The sequence below is a fragment of the Dermacentor albipictus genome, chromosome 4 (assembly GCF_038994185.2).
Source record: "Dermacentor albipictus isolate Rhodes 1998 colony chromosome 4, USDA_Dalb.pri_finalv2, whole genome shotgun sequence".
Classification (NCBI taxonomy): domain Eukaryota; kingdom Metazoa; phylum Arthropoda; class Arachnida; order Ixodida; family Ixodidae; genus Dermacentor; species Dermacentor albipictus.
Window position 1 is genome coordinate 113,717,132 of NC_091824.1, and position 24,724 is coordinate 113,741,855.

The 24,724-nt window shown below is 46.1% G+C and overlaps 2 protein-coding genes across 3 annotated transcripts in view; both read left to right on the forward strand.

The window, feature by feature from the left end:
* The first annotated feature begins 1,606 nt into the window (after positions 1-1,606).
* On the forward strand, positions 1,607-19,982 carry LOC139059702 (CRISP/Allergen/PR-1-like). Of its 2 annotated transcripts, none has more exons than XM_070538135.1 (7): positions 1,607-1,729; positions 7,839-8,037; positions 9,084-9,168; positions 11,418-11,572; positions 14,394-14,488; positions 15,252-15,373; positions 19,894-19,982. In XM_070538135.1, the coding sequence occupies exons 1-7, from the start codon at positions 1,689-1,691 to the stop codon at positions 19,902-19,904; spliced, it is 708 nt and encodes a 235-aa protein (XP_070394236.1). In that variant the 5' UTR covers positions 1,607-1,688; the 3' UTR covers positions 19,905-19,982. The 2 variants fall into 2 exon arrangements, with proteins under 2 accessions (XP_070394236.1, XP_070394235.1); XM_070538134.1 differs by lacking the exon at positions 1,607-1,729 and adding an exon at positions 5,161-5,427.
* Positions 19,983-21,419: 1,437 nt separating this feature from the next.
* Positions 21,420-24,724, forward strand: part of Sqor (Sulfide quinone oxidoreductase) — a 32,851-nt gene continuing 29,546 nt past the window's right edge. The window contains exon 1 of the mRNA XM_070537483.1: positions 21,420-21,575. The gene's annotated coding sequence lies outside the window, so the exon portion shown is untranslated. The remainder of the gene's footprint in view (positions 21,576-24,724) is intronic.

The following is a 24,724-nucleotide window of genomic DNA, read 5'->3' on the forward strand; positions in this document are numbered from 1 at the left end:
ATGAACAACAAGAACTGAAGGTACAAAGTTATTAATATACATTTCATACTAGACTGAGGTTAATGAACCGGTATTATTAACCGTGAAAAAGACTATCAGCTCTTGAATCGACCGATGATGGTCCCTAATGCAGTGGTGACTCCTTGTGCGAGAAGGCCAGATGAATCAATTGTGATATGCGTCTCTATATTAGTAGCATAAACCTATGCAAAAGTATGCGATAACCTCTACTATCTCGCTAACTTTCCCGGTTTCATCATGATATGTGGCCGACAATGCTTGAGCCACGTGCACACAATGTATTGTGGGCGTTTTCTTTAATAACTGAAAGACTTCAATCCAAGAGACCTATACAAAGCTGGTGCCGAACCGAAATTCTTTATCCTATCGAATATTGTTTGCGTCAGGTAATATGGTTCACTTCTAGTTCAACATCAGAGAGGAAAGTTACTCTTCAAGTTCGTTCAAATGGGACTGGGAACGGATACCGAACCGGGAAATAATGAGAAGTAAAATAGAATACTTTTAGAATACTTTTTAATATGTGGCGGTTATCTATGGCTCTTCTATTGAGCTTAGATTTGTCTGTCGCATTTGTTGATATATTTATACGCGCTAAAATGCCTTTCTGCGCAAAAATCTGGAAACAGTCGAATACTACCTCCGATAGCCTCAAATGAAGCCATTCAGATGGCGTCTAGGCGGTGAAAAAGTAATACTGCCTTTCATTAACATTCACTTGAACATAATTTCTCCAATTTTTACTCCTAAAACTGTTGTACCTCCTGCATGTTCTTTGTAACCTGCGAAATGTGTTCAAAGAAAGATAAATTTACATAAAAATCAGACCATGCAATAAGTATGAAACGTGGAAACATGGAAATGGCGACTGCGGTGGTCTAGCCATTCTATTCATGCTCATAATTTCTGGCTTTAATGCTGGCAGTATTGCTAAAGCGTCGCTTTTGACCCGATAACTTTGATAAAATGAATGTGTTTGCATGGTGAGGTACGAAGTCGATAAGTACTGATTAAGATGTGGGCTTCCAGAAGGTGTTAAGGAACGTGTCAGGACCTCCTTCAACTCTGAGGCGCTTCTGAAATTGGCAGTTCTGCATTCTTAAAAAACGCCGTGCTTCAAACAGAGACATCTGTTATGTGTAGTACTTTCGTCAGACACGAATCCTATTGTCCTTTTCATTCCATATGCACAAGAAATCAGCATCACATATTGATCACATGGCAGTATTTTGTCTCCCTCTCATATTATATTAAAGGAAGCGACATTTCGATCGCACCTTTTTCAGAACAATGAAAAGATTGAATCAAACCGAATCTTTTCTCTTTTCCCTTCTTTTTTTTTATAAAGTTGGCTTGTACTTGTGTAGATCTTCAAATGGGGTGTGCTGTATGCGCTCAGGTTGAAGCCGAAGCATGCTAGTGTTTTGGACGGTAAATGAAGGCAGTCAAACGTACAGACCCGACCATGAATTTTTATGTATAGGTCAAACAAAAGAAGCAGAATCACACAATGAAGTTTCTTTATTCCATCATCCGGAGAACAGGAGGTTATTCTGCCACGACAAATGTAGGAAAACACGTCAAAGTGGAAGGTGTCGCGGTACTTCACGAGAGCGAGAGCCTTTTGTTTTATTTGAGGAACGCACAGGAGCCAAAAAGGAACGACGATGTTCAAAGAAAGCGCTATGGAACAAGGAGATATCACGAGGTACGAACATCTCTTCACTGTTATAGGCGTCCCTCAGCCGAAAAGCCTATATATTTCATGTGATGTAAATGTATGTACACTTCGCATAGTCTCACGTTTACTGGTATTGGATAGAGGAGGGATTGTCAAAAAACAAAGTGAGAAAATGAACAACAAGAACTGAAGGTACAAAGTTAATAATATACATTTCATACTAGACTGAGTTTAATGAACCGGTATTATTAACCGTGCAAAAGACTATCAGCTCTTGAATCGACGATGATGGTCCCTAATGCAGTGGTGACTCCTTGTGCGAGAAGGCCAGATGAATCAATTCTGATATGCGTCTCTATATTAGTTGCATAAACCTATGCAAAAGTATGCGGTAACATCTACTATCTCACTAACTTTCCCAGTTTCATCATGATATGGGGCCGAAAATACTTGAGCCACGTGCGCACAATGTATTGTGCACGTTTTCTTTAGTAACTAAGAGACTTCAATCCAAGAGACCTATACAAAGCTGGTGCCGAACCGAAATTCTTTATCGTATCGGATATTGTTTGCGTCAGGTAATACGGTTCGTTTCTAGTTCAGCATCAGAGAGGAAAGTTACTCTTCAAGCTCGTTCAAATGGGACTGAGAACGGATACCGAACCGGGAAATAATGAGAAGCAAGAAAGCATAAATTTATTTGTACGAAAACTCGAATAATCGAATGCGCATATCGAACAAGCGTCAAAATATGGAGTCCTTGCAGCCACTCCACGTTCTTGCAGTGAAAAAAAGTCCTCAAACGCTTGGCGCTCGTTGGCGAACAACTCGGGGCGCAGAGTAACTGAAGCTCCGGCCCTTCTGAATTTTCTATATTTGCTGTTCGTGCATATCATTTTTACAGCTGAGTGAAATGAATATTACTAAAGCAATACAGCGCTGTCGCACTGCAAAGCTGACAGAAAGAGCTCTTTCTCGTTGTCCTATAGCGGCATAGAGGGGCAGCTCAGCACTTTATGCAACTTCTGAATCGCTGGGTACAGCACTCTCGCCTGACGTTGCCAGTATTGCGGGGTGCGCGACAGACTCTTCTCGGTAGTCGAAGGCGTAGCGCATATGTGCGGCTCAGATGCAAACAGTGCATACTGCAACAGCAGCACTATCGACACACTTGGCGCCATTGCTACCTCTTACACCACCGCGTCGTCCTGGAGGAATTGTGAAAAACGGCTGCGGGAATGTGACACTCATAAGGCGAGGCGTCACGACAGAGAAGCGGCTAACTGCGGACATCGTCAGCGGCGCGACGGCATGCGGCGTTGCCACAGGATCTTTCCCAAAATAAATAGAGTTTCGTTTAGTGAGCGGACAACAAGTTGTTACAGCAGTGTTTCTTTTTCACGCTACCTCAAGGCCCCGCGTACCACTAAATTTCCACGCTGTGCTCGTTAGTGCGTTATTCAAACAGCGACACACGGCGCGTATATACCTGTGTCGTTCTTTTCTCTTGCGTCGGGGTGCGCTACGGCCTAAGGCTATTGGCACCGCGCACCACATTTCGCTGAAGAAGTGCCGCATTTCTCACCTGCATCTTTGTTCGCGTGGTATGCCGTGGTCGTGCTAAACTTAATTGATGAATAACATGAACAAATGTTTGCGTTAACCATACAGTGCAAACGCTCAGAACGGCAAACGTGAATATGGGAAATAGCATTAATAAAGTAGGCGAGGGTTCTTCTTTGTCGCTTAGTTGGTTTACATTATTCAGAGCTTTACGTTCATTTGGTGTGCATTTTAACTTCTATACAAGTGTGATCAAATGAGTCCGACAAACCAGCGAAAAAATTCGTTTCTCCACTGAAGTAGTTCGCCGGATTTGCCTTGCTTGTGACTTACCTGCCTATGACGACACCCTCACGGAACTGATTTGGCTGCTTGCCTTCGGCCATACGAACTTTTCTTCAGCATGGCGAAATAAACGAAGTTTTCTAAAGGAAGAACTCACACTTGGCATGATTTGGCAAGCGGCTGCCGTAAAGTCTGCGGATAATTCGACAATCACGCTGTCGTGCTGCGTTGAAGTTGCTGAGCATTACAACGTTGAAAAAGGTTGTGCCCTTCTTTACAATGGGAAGTGCTGCACGCTGGGTGCGCTCGGGTTGACGTATACGTGGCTTTTTCTGGCCATTTTATTGCCTGCTACTATCGCGTGCTCTTCGCTATCTTTGCTTACTGACTGCCGTCGCGCAGTCTCGGGCAGAAATCTTGGGTACGCCGAGCTCGGGCCGTCTTGCATCTAACTCTCCTCGGCGTGCCTCAAGAAGCGTGGGGGCGCCTTCCTAGTTGAAGCAGCAAGCACCATTATGGTCGAGAGAAACCGGCACACCAGAAGGCGTAGGTCACGACATGCTCTTATTGCTGCTCCCTCCCCGCGACATATGTCGCTATTTCCAGTGGAAGTGGTGAGAACAGTGGTGAAGATGAAAAAAAGCGTAAAAGTGCTATTTATAAGTGGTAGTGGTAGTGGTGAGAACAGTGGTGAAGATGAAAAAAAAGCGTAAAAGTGCCATTTATAACTGGGAATTAAACTGTTGCATTGAGAGGCGTAAATATTAGAAACGGCAAAACGTATAGGCGTATACCTCGCACACGAAACACGACAACGAACGAATAACTGTGGGCAGCTTCCTTGGGACCTTCGCTTGGCGCCAAGCGAATCATGCTCGTAGCGTCACTTGCGACAGCGCTTGGAGCTGCTGCGGCTCAAGTTTTCGTGGCTTGACGGAAGGAGAAAGACTACGAGGGATCAGGATGTCAAGCAGCGGCCTCTGGAAGCCAACCTCCTCTGACATCGTCCTTGCTTTCCCTTGGGGCCCACTTGCGCGCTGACCCTGACAAAATAGGTTCTCCTTGGTTGCCGGACCTTTCAAATCATTGTTTGGTTCGTAGTATAGATTTTAGTGACGCCTTCGTCACAACCGGTCCTGCCACCTGCCTTTCGACTACTAACCGTTGGTTAGTAGTCACTACTAACCAGCATTAATTCCATTGACCACATGAATTATTAACATCATTGCTGTCTTGTGAATTGGTTACCCAAGTTGATTTTTCCGTTATTGTTCATTTACTTCGTTTAAACTGTATTGAAGGTTCTTTTCTGCGTACATTCCTCGCTTTATATCTTTTGGGAATTTCTTCGTTGTATGAGCGAGTGTTTATTTTCCGTGCTTTCTTCTCGCAGCTGATGGACTGGGTTGGTATTCTGTGCACTGTTAATCTACGGCTGCTAATGTTATTGTCATTTACTACTACTTGTATACTGATCCTGACTGGGCCACGCCAAGCCCTGCAGAATTGCATGAACAAATTCAATAAATAAATGAATATGCCTACCTGAATTCTGCCCCATCTCCCATTGTGGGTACATGCCACGTTTGAGGCTCATGATCATCGTCATCTTCTTTTTCGTCGTCTTCTCACAAGAACGCTGCGGCGACGCGCTGCCTGACGCGCTGGCTGACGCGCTCCGACCGCAATGACCAGCGCTCCCACGAACCGTTCATTCAGGTGACAAATTCTGGCGCTGTGCAAAGCTGGACGTGCTCACGCAACCTGCACCTACACCGCTGTGTCCGAGTTCCGACCTGGAAACCAACGGCATCGTTGAGATCCCGAAGCGCGATGCTTAGCTCAGGCAGCCGGATTACTTCCAGGTTTCAAATGACGTAAGCCAAAAAAAAACCTGTGCCTATTTCTGCGCTTCCACCACGCACAGAGGGGGGGAGTGTTAATGGTGCTGCTAGAGGATCGTGGGCCTCCTTCGCGCCTACAGTGCAGTTCATGTGGAAAAGAAAGTCAGTGGTTCTGCACGATAGAACGTACAGTGTTCGTGTCGACGAATGCAAGTGAAATTATTTTGAAGTTAATGGTGCTTACAATGGGTGTGTGTTTGGGGGGGGGGGAGGGGGGCAGAATTTCGTAAACTCGTGATGTATCGTGCACAGTTGTAATCTAGACTCGTCTTGTAAATTGGTGGTTAATGTGTAATGCACATAGCGCGCACTGGTTGTCGTGCAGCATCGAATAATCCAGGGCATTTTGGTTTGTCAGGTCAGCGATTCTGCTGAGAGTTTTTTTTTATTTGAAGTGCAATCCACTTCCTGGAGCGGTCTTTTTTCCTTTGCTTTTTTTGTCTAATTAGCCACCGCAACTTCCTTGCTTTCTTTTTTTCTGATCGCACCAATGAACTCTTTTTTTTCTGCTCGTAACAATGAATTCTGGGACTTTATGTCTGTCGCGTTCTCTCAATTAGCGGAAAGTACGGTGCAGATTACGCACATCAAACGAAACACTTGTGCCGTTAGCAGAATATGCACGTAACTGACAGCCTCTCAATTTTGTATACGTGTATAAATTCGATTTGCAGTCTCGACACGACCACTCATATAGGATGCTGTCACCTAAAGCCTAAACGTCAGAACCTCAATATAGACAAACTAATGCCTAGGATGAAGGAATATAAGCAGCTTGGTTGTCACTTAAGAAACAACCACCCAAATTTAGTGACACATATCTTCGAAAGCGATGTAATTTCTTTCTTCAGTGAACAATCTTATTAAATTGAGTTATCAGTAAATATTAAGCTTCATGCAACACAACTTAACCACAAGAGACTAAAAAAGAAACTGCAGTATTTTTCAAGAGGTGCAAGCAAAATGTTCGAAAATTTATGTAGTATCCGTGATTGCCATGTAAGCAGCAGGAGCAGCAGCAGCAGCATTCAAGTCTCAAAATTTCTTTCTAGCAATCTAGTTACTCGTAAAACTTACGCGACCAAGTCTACAAGAACAGCTTGCAAAGTGGCTAAGTCGAGCGACGCGCAGCCGAGTTTTCACCACCTGACCCAACACTTGTTATGTGCGATTCAGCCCCCTATACATGGACAAGTCCTCTTCTTATATGAGCTTATTCCTAATCACAGTTTGATCAAATCCAATGCAATACGAAGATATTTTCTGGAGATCTCAAGTTGGGTCTATTCCACACAGTCAAACCTACCTTATGGCTGCAAATTTCCTAACCTCATGACTTCGTCTAATTATCTGTCATTTTCCACTATGGTACGTATTTCTTGACGCCCATTGTCATCTAAGGTATAATCAGTTACCTGTTCTAGGCACTGCATGTCTTTTGCGACTCTACCTTATTCTTCCTCCGAATCTGGGCTCAAATATCGTGCGCCCACGCCTGCTTTCTGACCCACGGTACCGCTTTCTAATCTCATAAAGCTACGCCTATCATATTTCTTTTTCAATTTCGGTTGTGTTGTGTCCTCAGCTTCGGTCAACCTTTCTTTGTTAGTACGAAAGTATTGCCTTACACTGGCAGGACGCATCTTCGTATTCTGCGACGTCCCACGCCTTGACCCTTTACCGCGATCCAAAGACGTGGATAACAGCGCTGCTACTCTATTGAACTAGGGACTATATGCTTCATTGACACTCCGCGGTTACTCTTGAACGAACATTTCCTAGCAAGATACTCTTGTTCATTAATTTTATTGGGGTAAAGCAAAGATATTGCCACTCAAACCTACCAATTTGTTTGGGAGTCACAGAGGAGCGTTACAGAAGCGCAACGTCTTCTTCAGCCGAGGGGCGGCGCTGTGCCCCACTCGGTAGAGTCGAAGAACAGATTCAATTTGAGGCCCGCTAAAACAACTAGGGGCCCTCGTTGTCTATACTCAAATGCACACGAACGAATGTAAAGAACAGTGGTAGAAAAGGGAATGTCACTGGAGCCAACGTTTCGACGAGGGGAATTGTCCTTTATCTCCAGCGACGATCCTTTTCCTACCTCTCTTCATTACTCCTAGCCACCATCTTCCTGTGAATTTCTGTCTTGCACAAATGAATGTGTGTTTGTCAAGCCACTCCTCGCCGCAGCAGTCACGTAGTAGCGTTATCGCTGTGCGACGTCTTCTCCATCCTGGTGCAGTCGAGGAACGAGCTTCGAGACATGGTCCGTTTGTGAATCCTGGAGACAATGACGCTCACGTTTCATTTTAATCTGCTGACAGCATATATGCCTTTACCAAGGTTCCGCCGCGTCTGCGGCGATTTCTCGTGTGCCGCAGGCGACGCACGACCATCCTGCCGCTCCGCTTTGGGCTGCTCGCGCAAGCCGCCGTGCTGCTGCTGTTCTGCAGCATCCGGTGCGCGGCGCTGAACGACGAGGAGCGCGCAAGCATCGTCCAGCTGCACAACCAGATACGAAATTCGGTGGCCATGGGCAAGGAGAAGAAATGGCCGACCGCGTCCGACATGCTGCAGATGGTGAGCATTTGTTGTATGTGCTCGTCAACTGCCAGTTAGCTTGACTAGTTAGCTAGCCAGCAACAGTGGCTAGTTAGCAACAGTGACTAGTCTAGCTTACCTATTTGGGAAGTGCCTAGACATGGTAACGAGCGATGAGTTACGCTACCGCCAGTGCTTTGTGCTCTGCTTCGATCAACAATGGACTAACGAGGAAAATCTCAGCCAAGAGCCAACGTTGCTGCAAGAGCACGCGAGAAGCAAAATGCCGGTCTGGAACACAACCTCCAAGCACCCGCTAGCATGCACATGGTAGGTCACTACGCATGGCATTTGGTTTATCGAAGTTACTGCGGCGCTGAAACAAACGAATGACGAATGTATAGAGCACACGCAATCGATGGAATTTTTATGCCTACCATATGTGTGTCACTGCTAGCGGCTGTTAACAGTTTTGCATAGAGTGGCCCCACATGTACGAAGCTTTTGATATAGCCAACGTAAACATGGTCCTAACTTGTTTACCGGTGCTTTTGCAGTTCCAGGTGTATATTTAACCAACATAATTGCTGCACACAGTCTTAGAAGATTCCTATGAAGTGTCTATAGTGTTTAAACTGACATAGACAGTCTTTTCATAAAGAGTATGTGAAGACAAGTCCTTCTACATTTGATCAAATGCAATATAAAAAAATGAGTATAGCAATATGCAATTATGTAAAGGTAAAAGTTTGAAGAAACGCTATCGTTGAGCAAGCTAGCTTAAGATTGTGGTGGGTAATCTGTGGCCTGCCTTAATCTACGTGGTGTATGAGAGAGAGTAGTTAATGAGGGCAGAAAGAAAACAACGTAGAAGGCACGACAAGTATATCTAAAGAACATTAATCGGAAGTAATGAAAAAAAAAGAGGTTACTAAAGTGATGTAGGGACCTCTGGTTAGTGATCAGAACCTTTCTTGAAATTCCTGCTAGCTGTTATTCCTGAACCATGTTCATGTTATAGCTGCGTTTGTCCTCGTCCGCTTTGTGCACTCACCGTAAGCATATATATCCCGTGTTGCATGCAGAGCTACAGTCTACATTTGGAGGAGCTCGCCAAGACCCACTTATCGCACTGCGTGTTTGAGCCTGGCTGTATAGGCTGCCACATCGGTGAGCTGAATCCGACACTCATATTTTGTTTGAGACTGTATTTCCTCTTTGCTTTGAGCTCAAGAGACGAGACACTACATACAGTGCAGCGCTAATGGTATACATTCTAGTAGTCGCTTCCGAGTGCTCTAGAGCGTTTAAATGCTGCTGGTAGAAATTGAAAGCTCTGAAGACCTTAGCTTGGTTCTTTCAGAGAGCCTCGCTCCAGCTCAGAGCGCTCGGAGAGGACATCACCTTGTAAATGGGAGTTCGACAAGTTCCTACAAAATTCTGCTCATGTGGCTCTTCCAATTATGCTTGGAGCAGTCGAACGTTGAGCTTCGTCCGCCTTACGCTGGCTCCAATTTCTCCGATTCCGCATTGTTGCGAACCGAGTTGCACCGACTTTCTTAAGATTATGGGAAATCCCGTGGACGTACGTTATAGCATGCACAAGTATTTCGTTTTTTCTTTAGTGGGGAGGGGGGGGTGTTGTTACATCAATTTAACTTAGGCTTCTCGGCTCCTTGCAAACTTGCATAACCCTGCAGTATAATGAAAAATAGCCAACGCCCGCAATGTTCTACTAATCACGAAACTAGATTCATCACATGCAGCGCTGACGTCATTTATGAAAACTCTTTAAGCTGTGGAAAGATGTGTACAGCGGACACACTGGGCAATGTAGTAATGGCAGAGCAAGACAGCGTTTTAACAATGTAAGAAATTGTTACTAGCCATTTAGCCGCTCACTGTAATAAATGCACATGCGCTGCGCTGTTCAGTAGCACCGGGTTTCTAAAAAGTGCAAGAACAAGAAAGGGAAGTTGTAGGAGTGTTTTGTATAGGAAAAGCCACAGATGAGTGTGTGAGCACAGCTTCATTTTGCCTATCAACACAAGAAATACCATTTGTGCGTAAACACCTGTACCTGTATGTCACCTGCGCACATGCCTCGTTTTTCGACGTGACTAAATGTCTGCTGCTTTTTCTAATTGGCAGTCACCGATAGTCATGTTGTGTGTGTTGTTGTCCTGATTCCATCACGGTGCTTCGATATAGACCAGAATATTTTACTCTCCAACTTGTGTTTAGAGGAAGTGCACGTAACCTCGAACCCCGTCACCACCTGCCGACACTGCCCGCGCTCAGCTGCGAGTTTTTGACGGGAATGACACCGGGCTGAGCGGTATCCTTCTCACTGGTTCGCCAGTTCCCGCAGTCGTTGCCAAAGATGGCTGTCACCTATAGGGACTACTGATCATGGCCTATACCTTCAAGATGAACTAATTCGCCCACATGAAGTTGTTGTCTAGGTTTGGGCGATCTTTCAAGATCATTTTTCGAGCTGCCGTTAGTGATCACGTTTGCTCCGTAGCATATTCAAGCGCCCAAATTATCATCGGTTTTGTTTTCATTCAGAAGGATCCCGCCCTTGGACCCTCGTGTTATCTCCTTTGGTCAGAGCGCTAGGGAATCCTATAATATTTATGCACATAAAGTGGGATATATCATGCTCATCATCTTCACAGCTGCTATTTCATGACAGCCATAGTAAGGAAATCGATTTCAATGCGCTTTATTGTACTTCTCCGTCTTAACACTCTTAAAATGTCGTTGCTTTGCCCACAACCTCGTCAACCATAGTAAACTACGGAAGGTGATCACTCCGTCAGCGTCGCCTCTTCACGTGAATACTTTTTACTTGTATTCATGTCCACTCTGTTAGTCTAACAAACTGCAGATCCTCGTTCCTTTCATCAGATGTCCAGCACAAGTTTCCTTGTCGTTTATTCCACAATCTTCACTATTTGTTAATGTTTGTATCCGTTTGTTACAGCGCTCTTGAGAGATTGTATAAAAGGCACACCTTTTTGCCACTGTTGCTTGCTATTTCTTTGCCGGAAGTTGTCGCGAGAGCAGCCCACCAAGCAAACTTGGCCATCTTGTCAGTGAATAACACAGCAGGAATGACGTAGCGCCGTGGCATATGTGCCCACCCACACACTTTCAGGTCTCTAATAATAATAATATTTGGGGTTTTACGTGCCAAAACCACTTTCTGATTATGAGCCACGCCGTAGTGGAGGACTCCGGAAATTTCGACCACCTGGGGTTCTTTAACGTGCACCTAAATCTACAAGCACACGGGTGTTTTCGCATTTCGCCCCCATTGAAATGCGGCCGCCGTGGCCGGGATTCGATCCCGCGACCTCGTGCTCAGCAGCCCAACACCATAGCCACTGAGCAACCACGGCGGGTACTTTCAGGTCTCGACAACCGGCCGGGACAGAACTTGTACGCCATGGCTGGTCCTGCCAATTGGAGCCGCGCGGTGAACTTCTGGGGCGAGGCACCCATCGACTTCGTGCCGCCCACCGAGCCGGGGCATCCCGTGCGCATGAGGGTCTCTGTGCTCAGCCAGGTAACTGTGCCACCTGTCGCTTAACAGCTGTGCGGTGCGGCTGATGGGGTGTTCCCCACAAACTTCACTCGAGGTAAAGTGTGAAACCAGCTCCTGCGCCTTCACGTTGATTGCCTAAGCCGTGTTAATGACGCCAGAGTTCTTCAACCATAGCTCTTCTGAAACTACGCTTCAAACTACGGGCATGTTCAAACTAATTTCCGTGGGAGCTTAGAGGGACACTAAGCAGAAACACTATATGTTTAGACCGATAAAAATTTCTTTCAAGACTATTTCGTTAATTATTCTCTGACAGGTTTATTACTACAATAGAAAATGAAGGACAAACTTACTTTTCTTTCTTTATTTTTATTTTCTTCTTTTTGCTGTGAAACTTCAGCGTGGGTACATCAGCATGAGATCACAGATTTCATGGTATCTTCTGATACGTAGGTCGTTATAGATCAGTAGCTGAGTATCCTGTAGGCTTGCTAACGTCAGCCTATGGCTCCTTTAGAATGCAACATAGGCCATCTTTACCAAAAAGAACTAGGCCCAATTAAACGGCGTAATATCCATGACGTCACTTCAAAGCGGCTTAGCCACTTGTCTTCACTGAAGGTATAAGAGTCGCTTTTTTCGGTATTGTAGAAGCGTATATAGCTTATTAATAACTCAACTTATGTTTCTCTATTATTTTTAGGGCCCCTTTAGTTGGCAGCCGCTTCACCATTCAGAGAAATGTTGAAAACCGTTGTAGACTACCGCCTGCTAATGAGTTATTTAACTGGCTAATCTGTCTGCTTTTGAACTGGTTTCGCTGCCTGCCGTCAACTGAAAAATTCGGATTAAACAAGCTAACAATGTTGTGCCAAGTGTTTTGTTGAAAGATACCGGACTGATATCAGCTATCGTGCTCCGAAATTTGCTTTTAAACAATGTAGCGGTAAGTGCAAAATGTTTTTTAATTGCTGCGCAATAGAAATACAAGTAACTGCAATGGAAGCAACCACATACTGTATTGAACGCGCTTTGCGTGTATTTTCGACGCGACTGTCGCCAGACGTTTGCATGCAGATCCGTTTGAACTCACCCGACGTCCACACTGTTGTCGTTTGCTGAACATATATATAATCGGTGACTATATGTAAGGCATTTTAACTTAACCGTGCGGTCATCGAGCGGCATCAGATGTAGACGCTTATGCCAGGTGACGCCCACATCAAAAATGAACCCGGAACGAATTCCATGCTGTTGCTAACGTGTAATTGATTCACCGTGACATGCCAAATTGCTGCCTACCCAGTCACCAAATATGCTGCATAGTTTATTTGCACTCTAGTTCCACTTAGTTGATCTTGAACGCACACAAAATTACGACATTGCTGCCTCTTGATGTTGTCGTACATGTTAACAGCGATGTACTAACTGCGCGCAATAATTCACTCTGGTCGATCCTGTAAACGTCCTTAGAGCTCTGCAAAAGAGTTGAGACTTCCTTATGAACGGTATAGTATCATTATACCGACACGTTTTCGATGTTCTGGTGCGACAAGGAGCATCAGGTACCATTATCTGGTTCCAATCCGTTTGTTCTTTCTCGAGCAAGGATTCGACGACCACTGGTGCCATGGGAGTTTCACTTTGCTTCGCAAAGTGGTTATGCCGGTTGAAATAAAATATAGTGAAGTATAGCAGAGCCTACGTGGGCGTGTTCGACCAATGCAATATATTGAAGCAATTTCACATGGCGGAGCTGTGTTAGAAGAAATTTAACATTTTTTGCTTGTGCCTATGGCTTACAAACTTTTGTTCGCGAGTTTACGCTCGAGCTAAGCACACACACGCACGTCTGCTCGGGCTTTGATTTATTCGAGCGAGCGCGTGCGTTTTGATTGTCCGCTATTTGGCCGACTTCCTGCTTTCACCGGGCACGCCTCCCGCCCGTCCGCTACGGGCCTTGAGATAGACGGGCGTCACAGCTACATAGGCTAACGCCTCGGTGCAGCTTTTGGCCTTGAGACGCTACCGCGCTTGAGTGCGTGTCGTTGGCGCAGCAAACACGGCCGGCTCGATCAGCGGCCTGCGCACCGTCCATGGCGTTAAGCATGTCTATGTCAGGCGTTCTCTTAAGCACTACTTGTACTATACTCCATCTTGCAATTAGCAGACAAAGTCGCGGAAGATGGAGCGACGTCATGCCCTGCCTGCGTTCATGACTGAAGAATAGCGCGTCACATTTTAGACGCAAAGATTATGAGAAAAAGAAAACATTCTGTAATTTGGCACAATAAGCACTCGATACGTGAGAGCAATAGACAATGAAGCCATGGAAGGCGTAGATGAAATTTTGTTTAATTGAAATACAGAAATATGCGTTTCATTTATTCCTCGTTGATTTCTGATTCTTCTCGCTCTCTGAAACACTTCCTATATTAATATTATTACGTAGAAGATGATGGTGATGTGTTCTTTTAATAGCTGAAGGGCCAAGTCTAGCCAAAGAGCACCAAGCAAGCAATCATGAATTTTCAATGGAGCAACGTATTGTGAAGGATAGTAATATACAAGAAATTGATTACATGGATGAATCATACATCTGAAAAGCTTTGAAAGAAAGCATGCGTAGTGACACATTGTGATTAACCTTAATTTCGTTGAGAGGCTTCCGTGATGGTGGCCCATCTTTTCGGGCGAGCTTTCATCTGTGTGTGTCTGTGCTTATAGGGTTGATTCAGCTACTATACCTGACAACAGAAAACAAGGTGTATGAAACGGCCTTTATTCTGTGATGTGTCGGGTTTCGCGTGCACAACTGAACTGCGATGTTTACAATGTGCAGCTTCTGTGGAGCAAATCAGACAAGGTCGGCTGTGCCTGGATGGACTGCTACTCTAAGACCGGCAACAACTTGTACCTCTGCAACTACATGCCAGCGTGCGTTGGTTTTTTTTTTCTTACCCTTTTATTTGGCTGATAACAGTATGAACACACTATAACGAGCCGTGATCGTAAGGTCAGTATATGACATCGTGATTGACGCACTACGTATTAACGTTCTATCTAGCAAGCATGAACTTGCTATGGCAAGTTATTGGTTGCACTCCTTCGTCTCTGCAGCGTACAGTGCTCTGGTACATGCACCACGCAGGATTGTTTGGGGCATTATGTCGGTTGGACAGGCTTATGAGCTTCTCTATATGAGGAATGACCAGCAGCTATAGATGCCCTTGGTTCATTGGAACTATCACCAAGGTGTAGCATTATTTCCCACGAGTGTAAGGTTGCCTGAAGAAGGTTATGCAAGATGAAGTGCTAACGCGTGCGTACCATGTTTGTGAGAGTGAACTGCTCGGTCCAAACGGCATGACCACTACCGGTGTTCCGGTGAAATATATAAGCCATTAAGGTTATTCTACTTGTTAGGAAACAGAAACAAATGGAAATAATAAAACATATGTCACGATTGCCGCACAACATTGCGCTTTCTGTCAAAAGTGCGAAGACTGCGCAGCGCATCGGTCGAGCTGAAAGTATCCTTTGCGTCCTAGCGGTTCTATGGAGTGAGCGACCGATTATGGTGAACGAGGACTAACGTGTCGGTTCCTTCGAGTTAGCAGTGCCAGGAATGTCCCAGAGGAAGCGTACGCTTTCGGTATTAACCTTATTTGAAAACGTTCTTTGCTGCGTGACGATGCAGGGGTAACGAGATGGGAGGCCACGTGTACATGAGCGGTAAGCCGTGCAGCCGCTGTCCCAAGGACACCTGTTGCTCGCACCTCTGCCCGCACAAGACCCAACCTGCCTACGAGGGCCTATGCGGTGAGTAGCCATCGCATGTACAATAAAAATGTTTTTTTTTCTAATTTCTAACCGCTATATCTGAGAACAAGGTGATGCAGCCTCGGAACTGAGCCTGGTATCCGGATTTGCAGCCAGCAAGCATAATATGTACGCACAATAGCCTTGCGTGGTTTTACTGGCTATGCTCAGAAACTCATCAAAAATTTCAGATTCGTCTTGTTTGTTTGTTTGTTTGTTTGTTTGTTTGTTTGTTTGTTTGTTTGTTTGTTTGTTTGTTTGCATCAGATCCCGTGGATCGTAAGCATTCATCTTGAGTGCACGTGTAAGCGCACTGTACATGTAACTGAAAAAAGCTATTCAGTTGGTAAGCTTAAGCAATTTAATTCACAGCGTGAGTAAAAGGAGGAATAGTGAAAGGAAACAAGCACAGACACCGACCCACCTCGCCTCTGGTTGCTAGCTTTGTAAGTCAGCTCATGAATGATGAATTTGCATTTATTTGCTTCCTTTCGTGTATAAGTGTTATTTTCTTCGTTGACGATAGTAAGAATAGCGGCGTCAAGATGACTGCCAGGTCCACCAACAAGTAATGTTTGCTAAGGACGAGCTGCACTATGCCTCGTACGAAACCAAATAAATATGAATGAATGAATGAATGTGCTCTGTAATTTCCTTGTAAACCACTTGCATTCCACTACATGAACCTGTCCGTTCGATTGCACTTTTCTCTTTACATTTTGTACTAACTTGTAATAAGCTATAGGGAAACCACCCATTGGTAACAAGAGCTATGCCGAAATATGTGTTGTAAGGTGCCCCCGACATTAACAAAAGAGAAGTGACAGACAAAGTACGTCGCGGATGTTTTCAATATCCCATTCATGATAACTGCGACGCACGTCCTGGACTGAGTGACATGTCACCGCTGCGACGCAAGCACTATAGTCATTCCTAGCAAACGTCACCGGGATTTCCTATCTTCGCCGCGGCTCTTGCACTGCTGTCTGACAGATTACTTGCGTGTGATTACTTGCGTGTAGGCAAGCAAGCACGCCGGCGACAAAGCACACAGAGCGCTCAGAACAGCGTTTGTCTCCCGTTGAATGCTCCGTAGCGAGAAAAAACGTGCTGCCGCTCCAGAGTGCTTTGCATGCAAGGTTGCGAGCAGATAGAGGACGTCACAGTTGTACAAACAGCGCAGCAGTGCTATTTACAGGACTCTCCGCCGTAGTGACATTGTACGCTGGGATCTGGGAAATGCCAGGCCGCGACGGAGATTGTTCTCTCGTGCTGTTATTGTATGCGAACGAAATAAACGGACAGCTTTACTTCGCATTGGAACTAACTGTAACAAAGACAAGCAAATTGCTTAAACCTGATGTTCCAGGGGAATATACCCGTTGAAAAACGAACAACCGCCAGCGCGCATGTGACGTCGCCTTAACAATAACCAGTTTCACGCGCATCTTTGGCCATACGCTGCGATTCAGCGCACCAGCACGGCCACGCGTCATAACAGTGTGGAACGGTCTTCCTGATAGCATTGCGTGCCTAACAAATCGCGCCGCCTTTCGTGAAGAACTGTAAATTTTCTAGTAGGAACACTTTAGAAGGATGTTCTCGACTTGTTTTCGTTCCCTGATTTTCTTACTTATATTGTTGTATTTTTAGTGTGTATCAGTGTATTATTGTGTTTACGTGGTCTGAATCTTACCCTGGACAAACATTTCTGAACTTTGTTTTACTTATCTTGTGACAGCCTGTATTAATATTTATATTGATTACTCCTGTTTAAACGCTTACAATTCCATCCCCCTCTTACTTAACGTCCTTAAATGGACCTTTAAGCTAACCTAAATAAATAAATAAATGCTCAACCATATTGCCACAGTCCCTGCATGACTCAGGGTTGCATGCGTTTATTGGTGTCCCTTTTTCTTCACTCTTTATTATAGATGCCTTGTGGCAAATACCCCGATTGAAAAAAAAAGAAAACATTACCATCTTACAGCGCCTAGTGTCAAATTGAAAACTATGTAGAAAGCGGAATTCCACCAGTTCTTCCCGAATCATGACAGTAAACGCTTGCATGTGCTCCGCCATTATCTTTAATTAGTTGCGTTAGCTATAAAACTTGCAGGTTTTATGTTATTTGGGGACACTTAGAATCGGAACTCACCGGATTTCACTGGATTAAGCACAGGGCTTCGCTAAATCTAGCGCTTATAGGAAGCTGATTTAGATGATAAAGTCCTTCCAAATGTCGTGGTATGACGACAGAGTGCCGCAATATTGACGCAGTTGCAGCACCGGCGAACTGTGCTCGAATGATATAGAAAGGTACAGGATGCTGCACATGGCAGTAAAAAGAAATGAGGAAGAGTGCTCTAGTGGATAGCGTAAATATGGCTGAACAACGACATTCTTTTTTCTTCCTCCCTCTCATGATTGTATCGGCAACGCTTTCCGCGGTGACTCACAGCAGGAACTGGATAAGCGTAAATCCACAATAGCGTAGTATCGGTAGCGGCTGTGCTGCATTGTCCCACATGGGGAATTCCACATGTTTTTCTTCGGATGTGTTGAGCGGCTGTTTCATGACGTTAGGCCATTGCCGATGGAAGAAACATGTGAAGTCTCCGTAAAATTAATACAAGCTAAATTTTGCAATTGATCGGGTGTGTAAAGCTGAGCAAAAATTACAGATCGTAATTTTTGGAAAGCAGCCTTCTTGCTGTTATTACACCTAGGAACTTCCATTGAAAACTTCTTGGCAGAGGGGGCAAAATTTCACCTTTGTTTTTGGTGCTCTTTTTCTTGTTTCACTCTACCATAAATGTCTACTTCGTTATCATTAAGCATAATGCAAGCCTTGAAAACGCGCTCTATACGTTTTAAGAAACACACATATATACCGAAAAGGTTTAGGTTCCGATTTTTAAAGGTAAGACGCCTCGCGTGAAGTCTAGGTCTTCTGATTTCATTAATATTTATATGAAGTAAGATTTAACGCTGCATTTAACAGGTGGACCAGTTGTGTTGATGGTACGCTGTGGAATTTTACATGCAGACTGCATAACTATGGAACTAGGTATGCATTCCGTGTGGATCCCGAATTTCCGTAAAACAGAACTTGACTTGCCGCGGTAGCACTGGCTATGACGCTGCACTGCTGTGCTCGAGGTCGCCGATTCGATCCCGGCCAAGACTGCTGCTTTTCGTTGTGGGTGAAATGAAAAACTCTCTTGCACTTAGGTTCAAGTGCACGTTAAAGAACCTCTGGTGCTCAACAGTACCGGGATCAACCAACATAACTGCCTTATAATCAGATTATGGTTTTGATTGCACGTAAAATCCCAGAATCTCGTTTTTTTTTTTGTTTCTTATCGTTTTGGAAGGCTGGCAATGCATCTTCTCTGGTAAAAAAAAAATTGAATAGCAATAAATAACTGTAATGAAACTGATGAAATCACAAGTACTATCATGAACTCATGTTCGACGGTGCTAGACGCTATCGTGTTAGCGCTTACCTCTTAGCAAATTAGAAAGCTGCGCATGCGCCAAGTTTCAACGGCGTTTTCCTAGATCCGATAGCGCCGTGAACAAGCAGGCACCGCAGTGTCATACAAGACTCCGTAGATTTGTGGACTTTGTGAATCAGGTGACCCCCGCGCGACGTCATTCAAAATATACGGTAGCATGCATATAAAGCAGGCGGATTGAAATAACCAACTGTAGCCTATCTGTCGGCGTAGTCTTGAACTTTTGAAGTCGAGTCTGTGGAGATTTACGAGGGTGACACTTTGGACGCTTTGGTCTTCCGTAAGCACGACTAAAGGCACTACAGTTTATCCTTGTCCCCTTGTTTCTACATTCATAGTCCGCAAACATCAACCGTAATATAACACCAACTAACGTAACACGAACGTAATAATAGCCACCAGCTGGGACAAACTCAAGTTCTTCCGAATAAAACCATATCAGTGCGCATTGCCAGTAAACCAGAAAGGCTGGCAAGGGGTTATTCCTTGCTTGGACGCCTTAACTGTTTGGCTCAAAGAAGGCAGTCAGCCACTGCGGCAAGTGAAAGTGTAGTCTCGTCATTAGGAACAGACTGAGTTATTCGCCCTGCTGGTAATTCGGTGCGAAAAATATTGCGGCATCGCGAGCCAAAACCACGAACCGATTATGAGGTACGCAGTAGTGGGGGACTTCGGATGAATTTTGACCACCTGGAATTCTTTAACTTGCACCTAAATATAGGTAAACGAGCGTTTTTCTTTTCTTTTTTTTCCATTTCGTTCTGATCGACCTGCGGCAGCTGCGGCTGAAATCAAACAAGCAACCTCAACCTCATCAGCGCAGCGCTTTAGCGACTGTGCTACCGCGGCGGGTTCATAGTACAAAAACTTATCGTGCTTAGCGCAAGTATCCTCCACGTAAGTTTGATAAGAGCTAGGACTTAAATGTAGAACTATTGAATGCGCTGGAGAAATGATGTGACATTTCCTACTTTTCTTTTTCTCGATCTCTTTCAGCTCCCAAGTAGGACGATGGCGAAGCTGGTGCATGCGGCCTTTGGTTTAAGGAATTCAAACTGAATAATAAAACACCTTTTCTGTGATGAGATCAGAGACATGTGAGAGTAAATAATAACGTCCACAGTTCAGGGCATAGTCAGGCATTTGTCGGCCTAATGCAAAACAAAAATAAGAAGAAGAAAAAGAAAAACCTGCGCTTAACTTTTTTTTTCCTTTTAGAGGCTAAGCGGGCCACACGATGGAGAGAAAGTCTTGTGAACTGGAGATGCTGGTAAACCGGTAAATCAGGTTACTCTCCATCATTAGGGAAACAGATGAAAAAGATAGGTGTGTGAAAGCTACTGCAGTCTATCGCGCTTATTGTACTCCTTACTGCTGCTTATATTATAACGAAAATTTATGTGTCTTACCTTCTACCTGCCTTCGTGCTGTCAAAATTCGCGAAAGTTCAGCGCAACTTATACACCCAACAGCAGTGGCGTAGTTTCGAGGCGGGGTGAGGGGAAGGGGGGAGGAGGCTTTTGGACGGTAGGCACTAACACAAAACATTTCAGGGGAAAGGGGAGGCACGTAAATGTAGCACCCCCCCTTTTTCCTCCCGCCCCCCCCCCTGCCCCGGTGACCCGAAAAAAGAATGGCTGTGGCTTAGCTAAGGTTAAGCCCAGGATGCGAAGCATACTAGCCTTTATTTTAGTTCTTCAACCACTGTTTAGCCTGGTGAACTGCTGTCGCTTGGCTATATTTGGTTCGGCTAGACGAAGAAACAACTCATGCAGGCGAGCGCACGAGCTGAGACCCGGCTATGTAGCTACGCGGCCGCAAGCGAGCGCACGAGTTGAGCCTCCGCTTTTGCAGCTGTTATGACGTCATATGGTAGCTACGCGGCCGCGCGCGGCGCAGCAAGGAAGAGGGTGGTTGTGCGGCTAGTATGCTTCGCATAAAAATGGCCAGGCTTAGCTTGGTTAAGCCAAGAATGCGTTGCATATTGCGCGAGTTGGGGCCCAGCTTTTCCTCCGTCTGTCGTGACATCACGTCACGTGGTTGCGCTAAAGGTCAATGGTGGCTGCCCGGCCGCGCCCAAGGGCTGAACTGAGTGATTGCGTTATGCAACGCATAAAAATAGAAGCAACTTAATAACAAACATAGCAAACTTAAAATAGAATAGACCCACATATGAGACGCGCAGCAATGAACAATGGCTCATACCCTCAATGGTAGCTACGCGGCCGCGCTCGGCGCAGCAAGGAAGAGCGTGGTTGTGCGGCTAGTACGCTTCGCATAATAATTCTATGCCACTGCCCACCCGCTATCGGATGGAACCAAATTTCAAATACCGCGCTGTGGCCCGTACGTCGCTCCATCTGGTACGCCACCGAGTGGACAACGCCGCAACGTTCGCGAAGCGCGCGGATTCTGCGCTTCAATGTAGCTGACAATTGCCTTCGAGATGTGCATTGCGGAGGAGGCAGTCACGGAAGACATCGCCCGCAGCCCGTGGCTCTCTATACTGCCGCCAGGTGGCAGTGGCTGGACCATTGTTTCCTTTTAACTGCTCTTGCCATCTGCGGCTAGCGCGCTCGCCAGCGGCTGCAAAGAAGACGACGCAGCGCTCCGCTAGCGCTGCTGCCGACGTTCACGTTTTCCTCCTCAGCTCCGCGTTGGATTGGGCGCTTACCAAGGTAAGCGTCTGCTGTACCGGTCGGCTTTATTGACGGTCAGCGAAGATGGCATTGCACTGCGCCTTCCGCGACGCCCTTTCTGACAGCATGACAAGCGCACGTATGTGCGCACCGAGCGATATGTGGCGGACGGGGAGATTCGAATGCGCGCAGTTGGCACTTCTCGTCTGGGTGAAAATAACGCGGCGTTTCCCGTTCCGCCTCCGTTGCAGCGGCACGGGGAAATGCCGCTGTCGACCTCGTTGTTTCTCAGGAAGCTGCGCAGATCCTGTGACGCGGTTGGGCGAACTTGCGCAACGTTTTGGTTTCTACACGTTTCGTTGATGAGTAGTTTAGTTGATGTTGCAGCTGATATGCGCGTTTCAGTTGCTGCGGGTTCTCAACCTAAAAATGGTTTCTACCTATTACGCAGTTTAATGTCCCAAAGTAACCCTGGCGGTATGAAAGAAGCCCAAGTAGAGGGCTCGTGATTAATTCAGGCCGCGCGGGGTTCTTTAACCCACGCACAAATCGAAGTGCGCGAGCGCTTTTTCATTTTACCCCCATCAAACCACAGCCACTAAACAATCGTGGCGGGTACGCCGTGAAAAAAATTGGAGGACGCTTAAGCTTCGCCTTCAAGAGTGGAACGCGACAGCGTTCCCGTCGACCCGCCAAGGGGTGTAAGACAATGGGCTACAGGGCAGCCATCACTTACGAGGCGCCCCGCATCGGACGCGGTGAGCGTCGAGCCATATGGTCGAACAACGCGGCGTTCGGCGCAGCAACGAAACGTGCGCCTGAGCAAGCGGAACGAACCAGAGAACTCGGTATCTCGGAGGGGGAAATGATGCACGCCAGCCAAACGTCGTGATCGGCACGGGCAGAGAGATAGACAGATAGTGATCTAAAGAAAGGAAGGACGCTTGATTCTGCAGAGGAAGCGAGGCGAAGCGTTGTCAGGGGAGAGAGAGTCCGGGCCGCGATCCCCCTCGCACCGATCCTTGCACAGCTCTAATGCGCGCGTCTCACGTCTTAGCATTATGCGTACAAGGCTCTAACCAATTGAGCTACCGCGGCGTCGTTTCCCCATCTACTTTCTTGGGTATTTATGTCCTACTACAGTGAAAGCTCGTTAATTCGAACTGTACGATTTGGTCCGGCGAAGCTCCACAGAAGTCTATGTATAAAAAAGTCCGTTAATTCGAACGCGAGAAGGTTCCCTCACGGATAATTCGAACTACGCTCACCTGGCACACGGCCAGAGAAAAGCGCCTACTGCCCACACACAAGGCTGTATTGCCTCCGAAACGGAGAGAACGGCGACAGAAGGCAAAATCGGGAAAAAATCTAACCGACGCGGGGTCAGCCAGAAGGCAGTGGCGGCTGCCGCCTCTCCGTTCTACGTAACCTCCAAGACTTCTTGCCCGTTGCGAATCTCGGAGGCTTTGCAAATCTTGTACAGCTGCTAATGTTGTGCGGAGATGGCACGGCAAGCGCCAAAACACAGCGAATCAAGTACGTCGCAGCTACGCTTACAATCAAGAACCAACCAATCAGGGCCTTCGCCACCTTCACATGTTCAGCGTCTTTGTCTCGGCAGTCTTCATCGGTTGTGCACCTCTGTTTTCAGCTTAGGAGGTATCGGCCGTCGCGAATCATTGTGATAGTGTTAAGCCTCGGCTAACGTTCGTTTCGGTGGACATCGGTGGTGTGGCACAGTCGGACCCAGAGCTTCGACTTGAAGATGGCGTGTGCCGCGGGCACACGCCATCACTTTGACACGCCAAATTTCTGACATGCCCTACTGCTTCCAAATCGCAGTGTACTGTTGCTCTCCTTCACTATCGTTAGTTCGAACTTTCGTTAATTCGAACTGAAGCGGCTTCCCCTTGCGGTTCGAATTAACGAGCTTTTACTGTACTACAACTTAACTTGGGAGTGTTAGGCAGCGCCATCACTCACAAACCTTGACGGCCGATGTGGAACATCCTTTCTGCCGCAGACATCACGAGAACCTGATCGTTTTGGGTGAAGGCAGCTGGTCAACAAACACACACATGCGGCCTGAAGGCATCAATGTTGCCGGAATCGAGACCCTCGTTATGTGATGAACGAGTAAAGGGATTAACCGAGGGGGTAGATTTTTATTAATCATATCATGAGAAGTCAACAAACCATGAAGCCAAGGACAACATAGGGGAAACACTCCAAACACTCCCAAAGTTACTCCCGGGCAACCAGTCAGTACTTAAGGACATACAATTCCTGTCGCCAAACCCTTTGTACAGGACCACATCACATAGGCCAGTTACTGCCCAAACAACTTACAAAAAATATTGCTTCCGAGTTTTTCCTAATGTTTATTCACGATATCACCCAAACTGTAACTTCTAGTACGCTGAAGTTTTATTTAACATTTCTAATAGGCGACGTGCAAAAGGCAGATACAAGGCACCATACACTTCACTGTCATCATTTCGCACTGATATAGGGTTGCCCTTGCTTGTTTGAACGTCAGCGGTCCGTGAGTTCCGCGGCACCGGTTTTACGTCGCCTCGAGAGATAGCACCACGCTACGTGACGCCTCCTTCAGGCGTTTTTCTTCTTCTAGCTGGGCAGTGGGCTCTGTCTCCCTGGGTTCTTTCGCTGCCTGTCGTGCCGCCTTCAGCCAGTTTTCTTCGTCTAGCTGGCAGCGTCGACATAGACCAGTGCATACTATGGCGTGGTGCGGTATGGTGTAATGGAGTGTTCTGTTGCGAACATGCACTACACCCATTTTAAGTTTGCGGTACGTATTATCTCCAACCAATCTGCTATGCCGATTGCCACTTCATGCTTCTCTCGATTACGGGAGAGCCAACAATTTTATTATTTGTTCTTTTTTGAGAATAAAAAAATTGTGGAGTTTATTCCAGGCATGTTTTTCGTTGTCAATGGACTTTGTGGCGTGGAAAAAGCACGGCTGCCCTCTTGAGATTGTCCTGTGGTTTTGCGAGGAAGCTGTCAGCTGTGTACTTGAGTGGCTACTGATCCACATTATCAAGTTGACATCACCTGGCACAAGACAAAACACGCCTCACTCATGTGGCGCTTCACAATGCCCGCTGGGAGTGCTCGATAAGGATTATGAGAACTTGATCCATCGAAACGCAGCGAAAGGGATCGGA

Excerpts from the sequence above, each read along its gene's own strand:
- LOC139059702 (XM_070538134.1), top strand. The coding sequence starts at position 5,384 with ATGCTTAGCTCAGGCAGCCGGATTACTTCCAGGTTTCAAATGAC. Across the intron at positions 9,169-11,417 it reads CTGTATAGGCTGCCACATCG|GTCTCGACAACCGGCCGGGA; the intron begins GTGAGCTGAATC and ends GGGTACTTTCAG. Across the intron at positions 14,489-15,251 it reads CTCTGCAACTACATGCCAGC|GGGTAACGAGATGGGAGGCC; the intron begins GTGCGTTGGTTT and ends GTGACGATGCAG.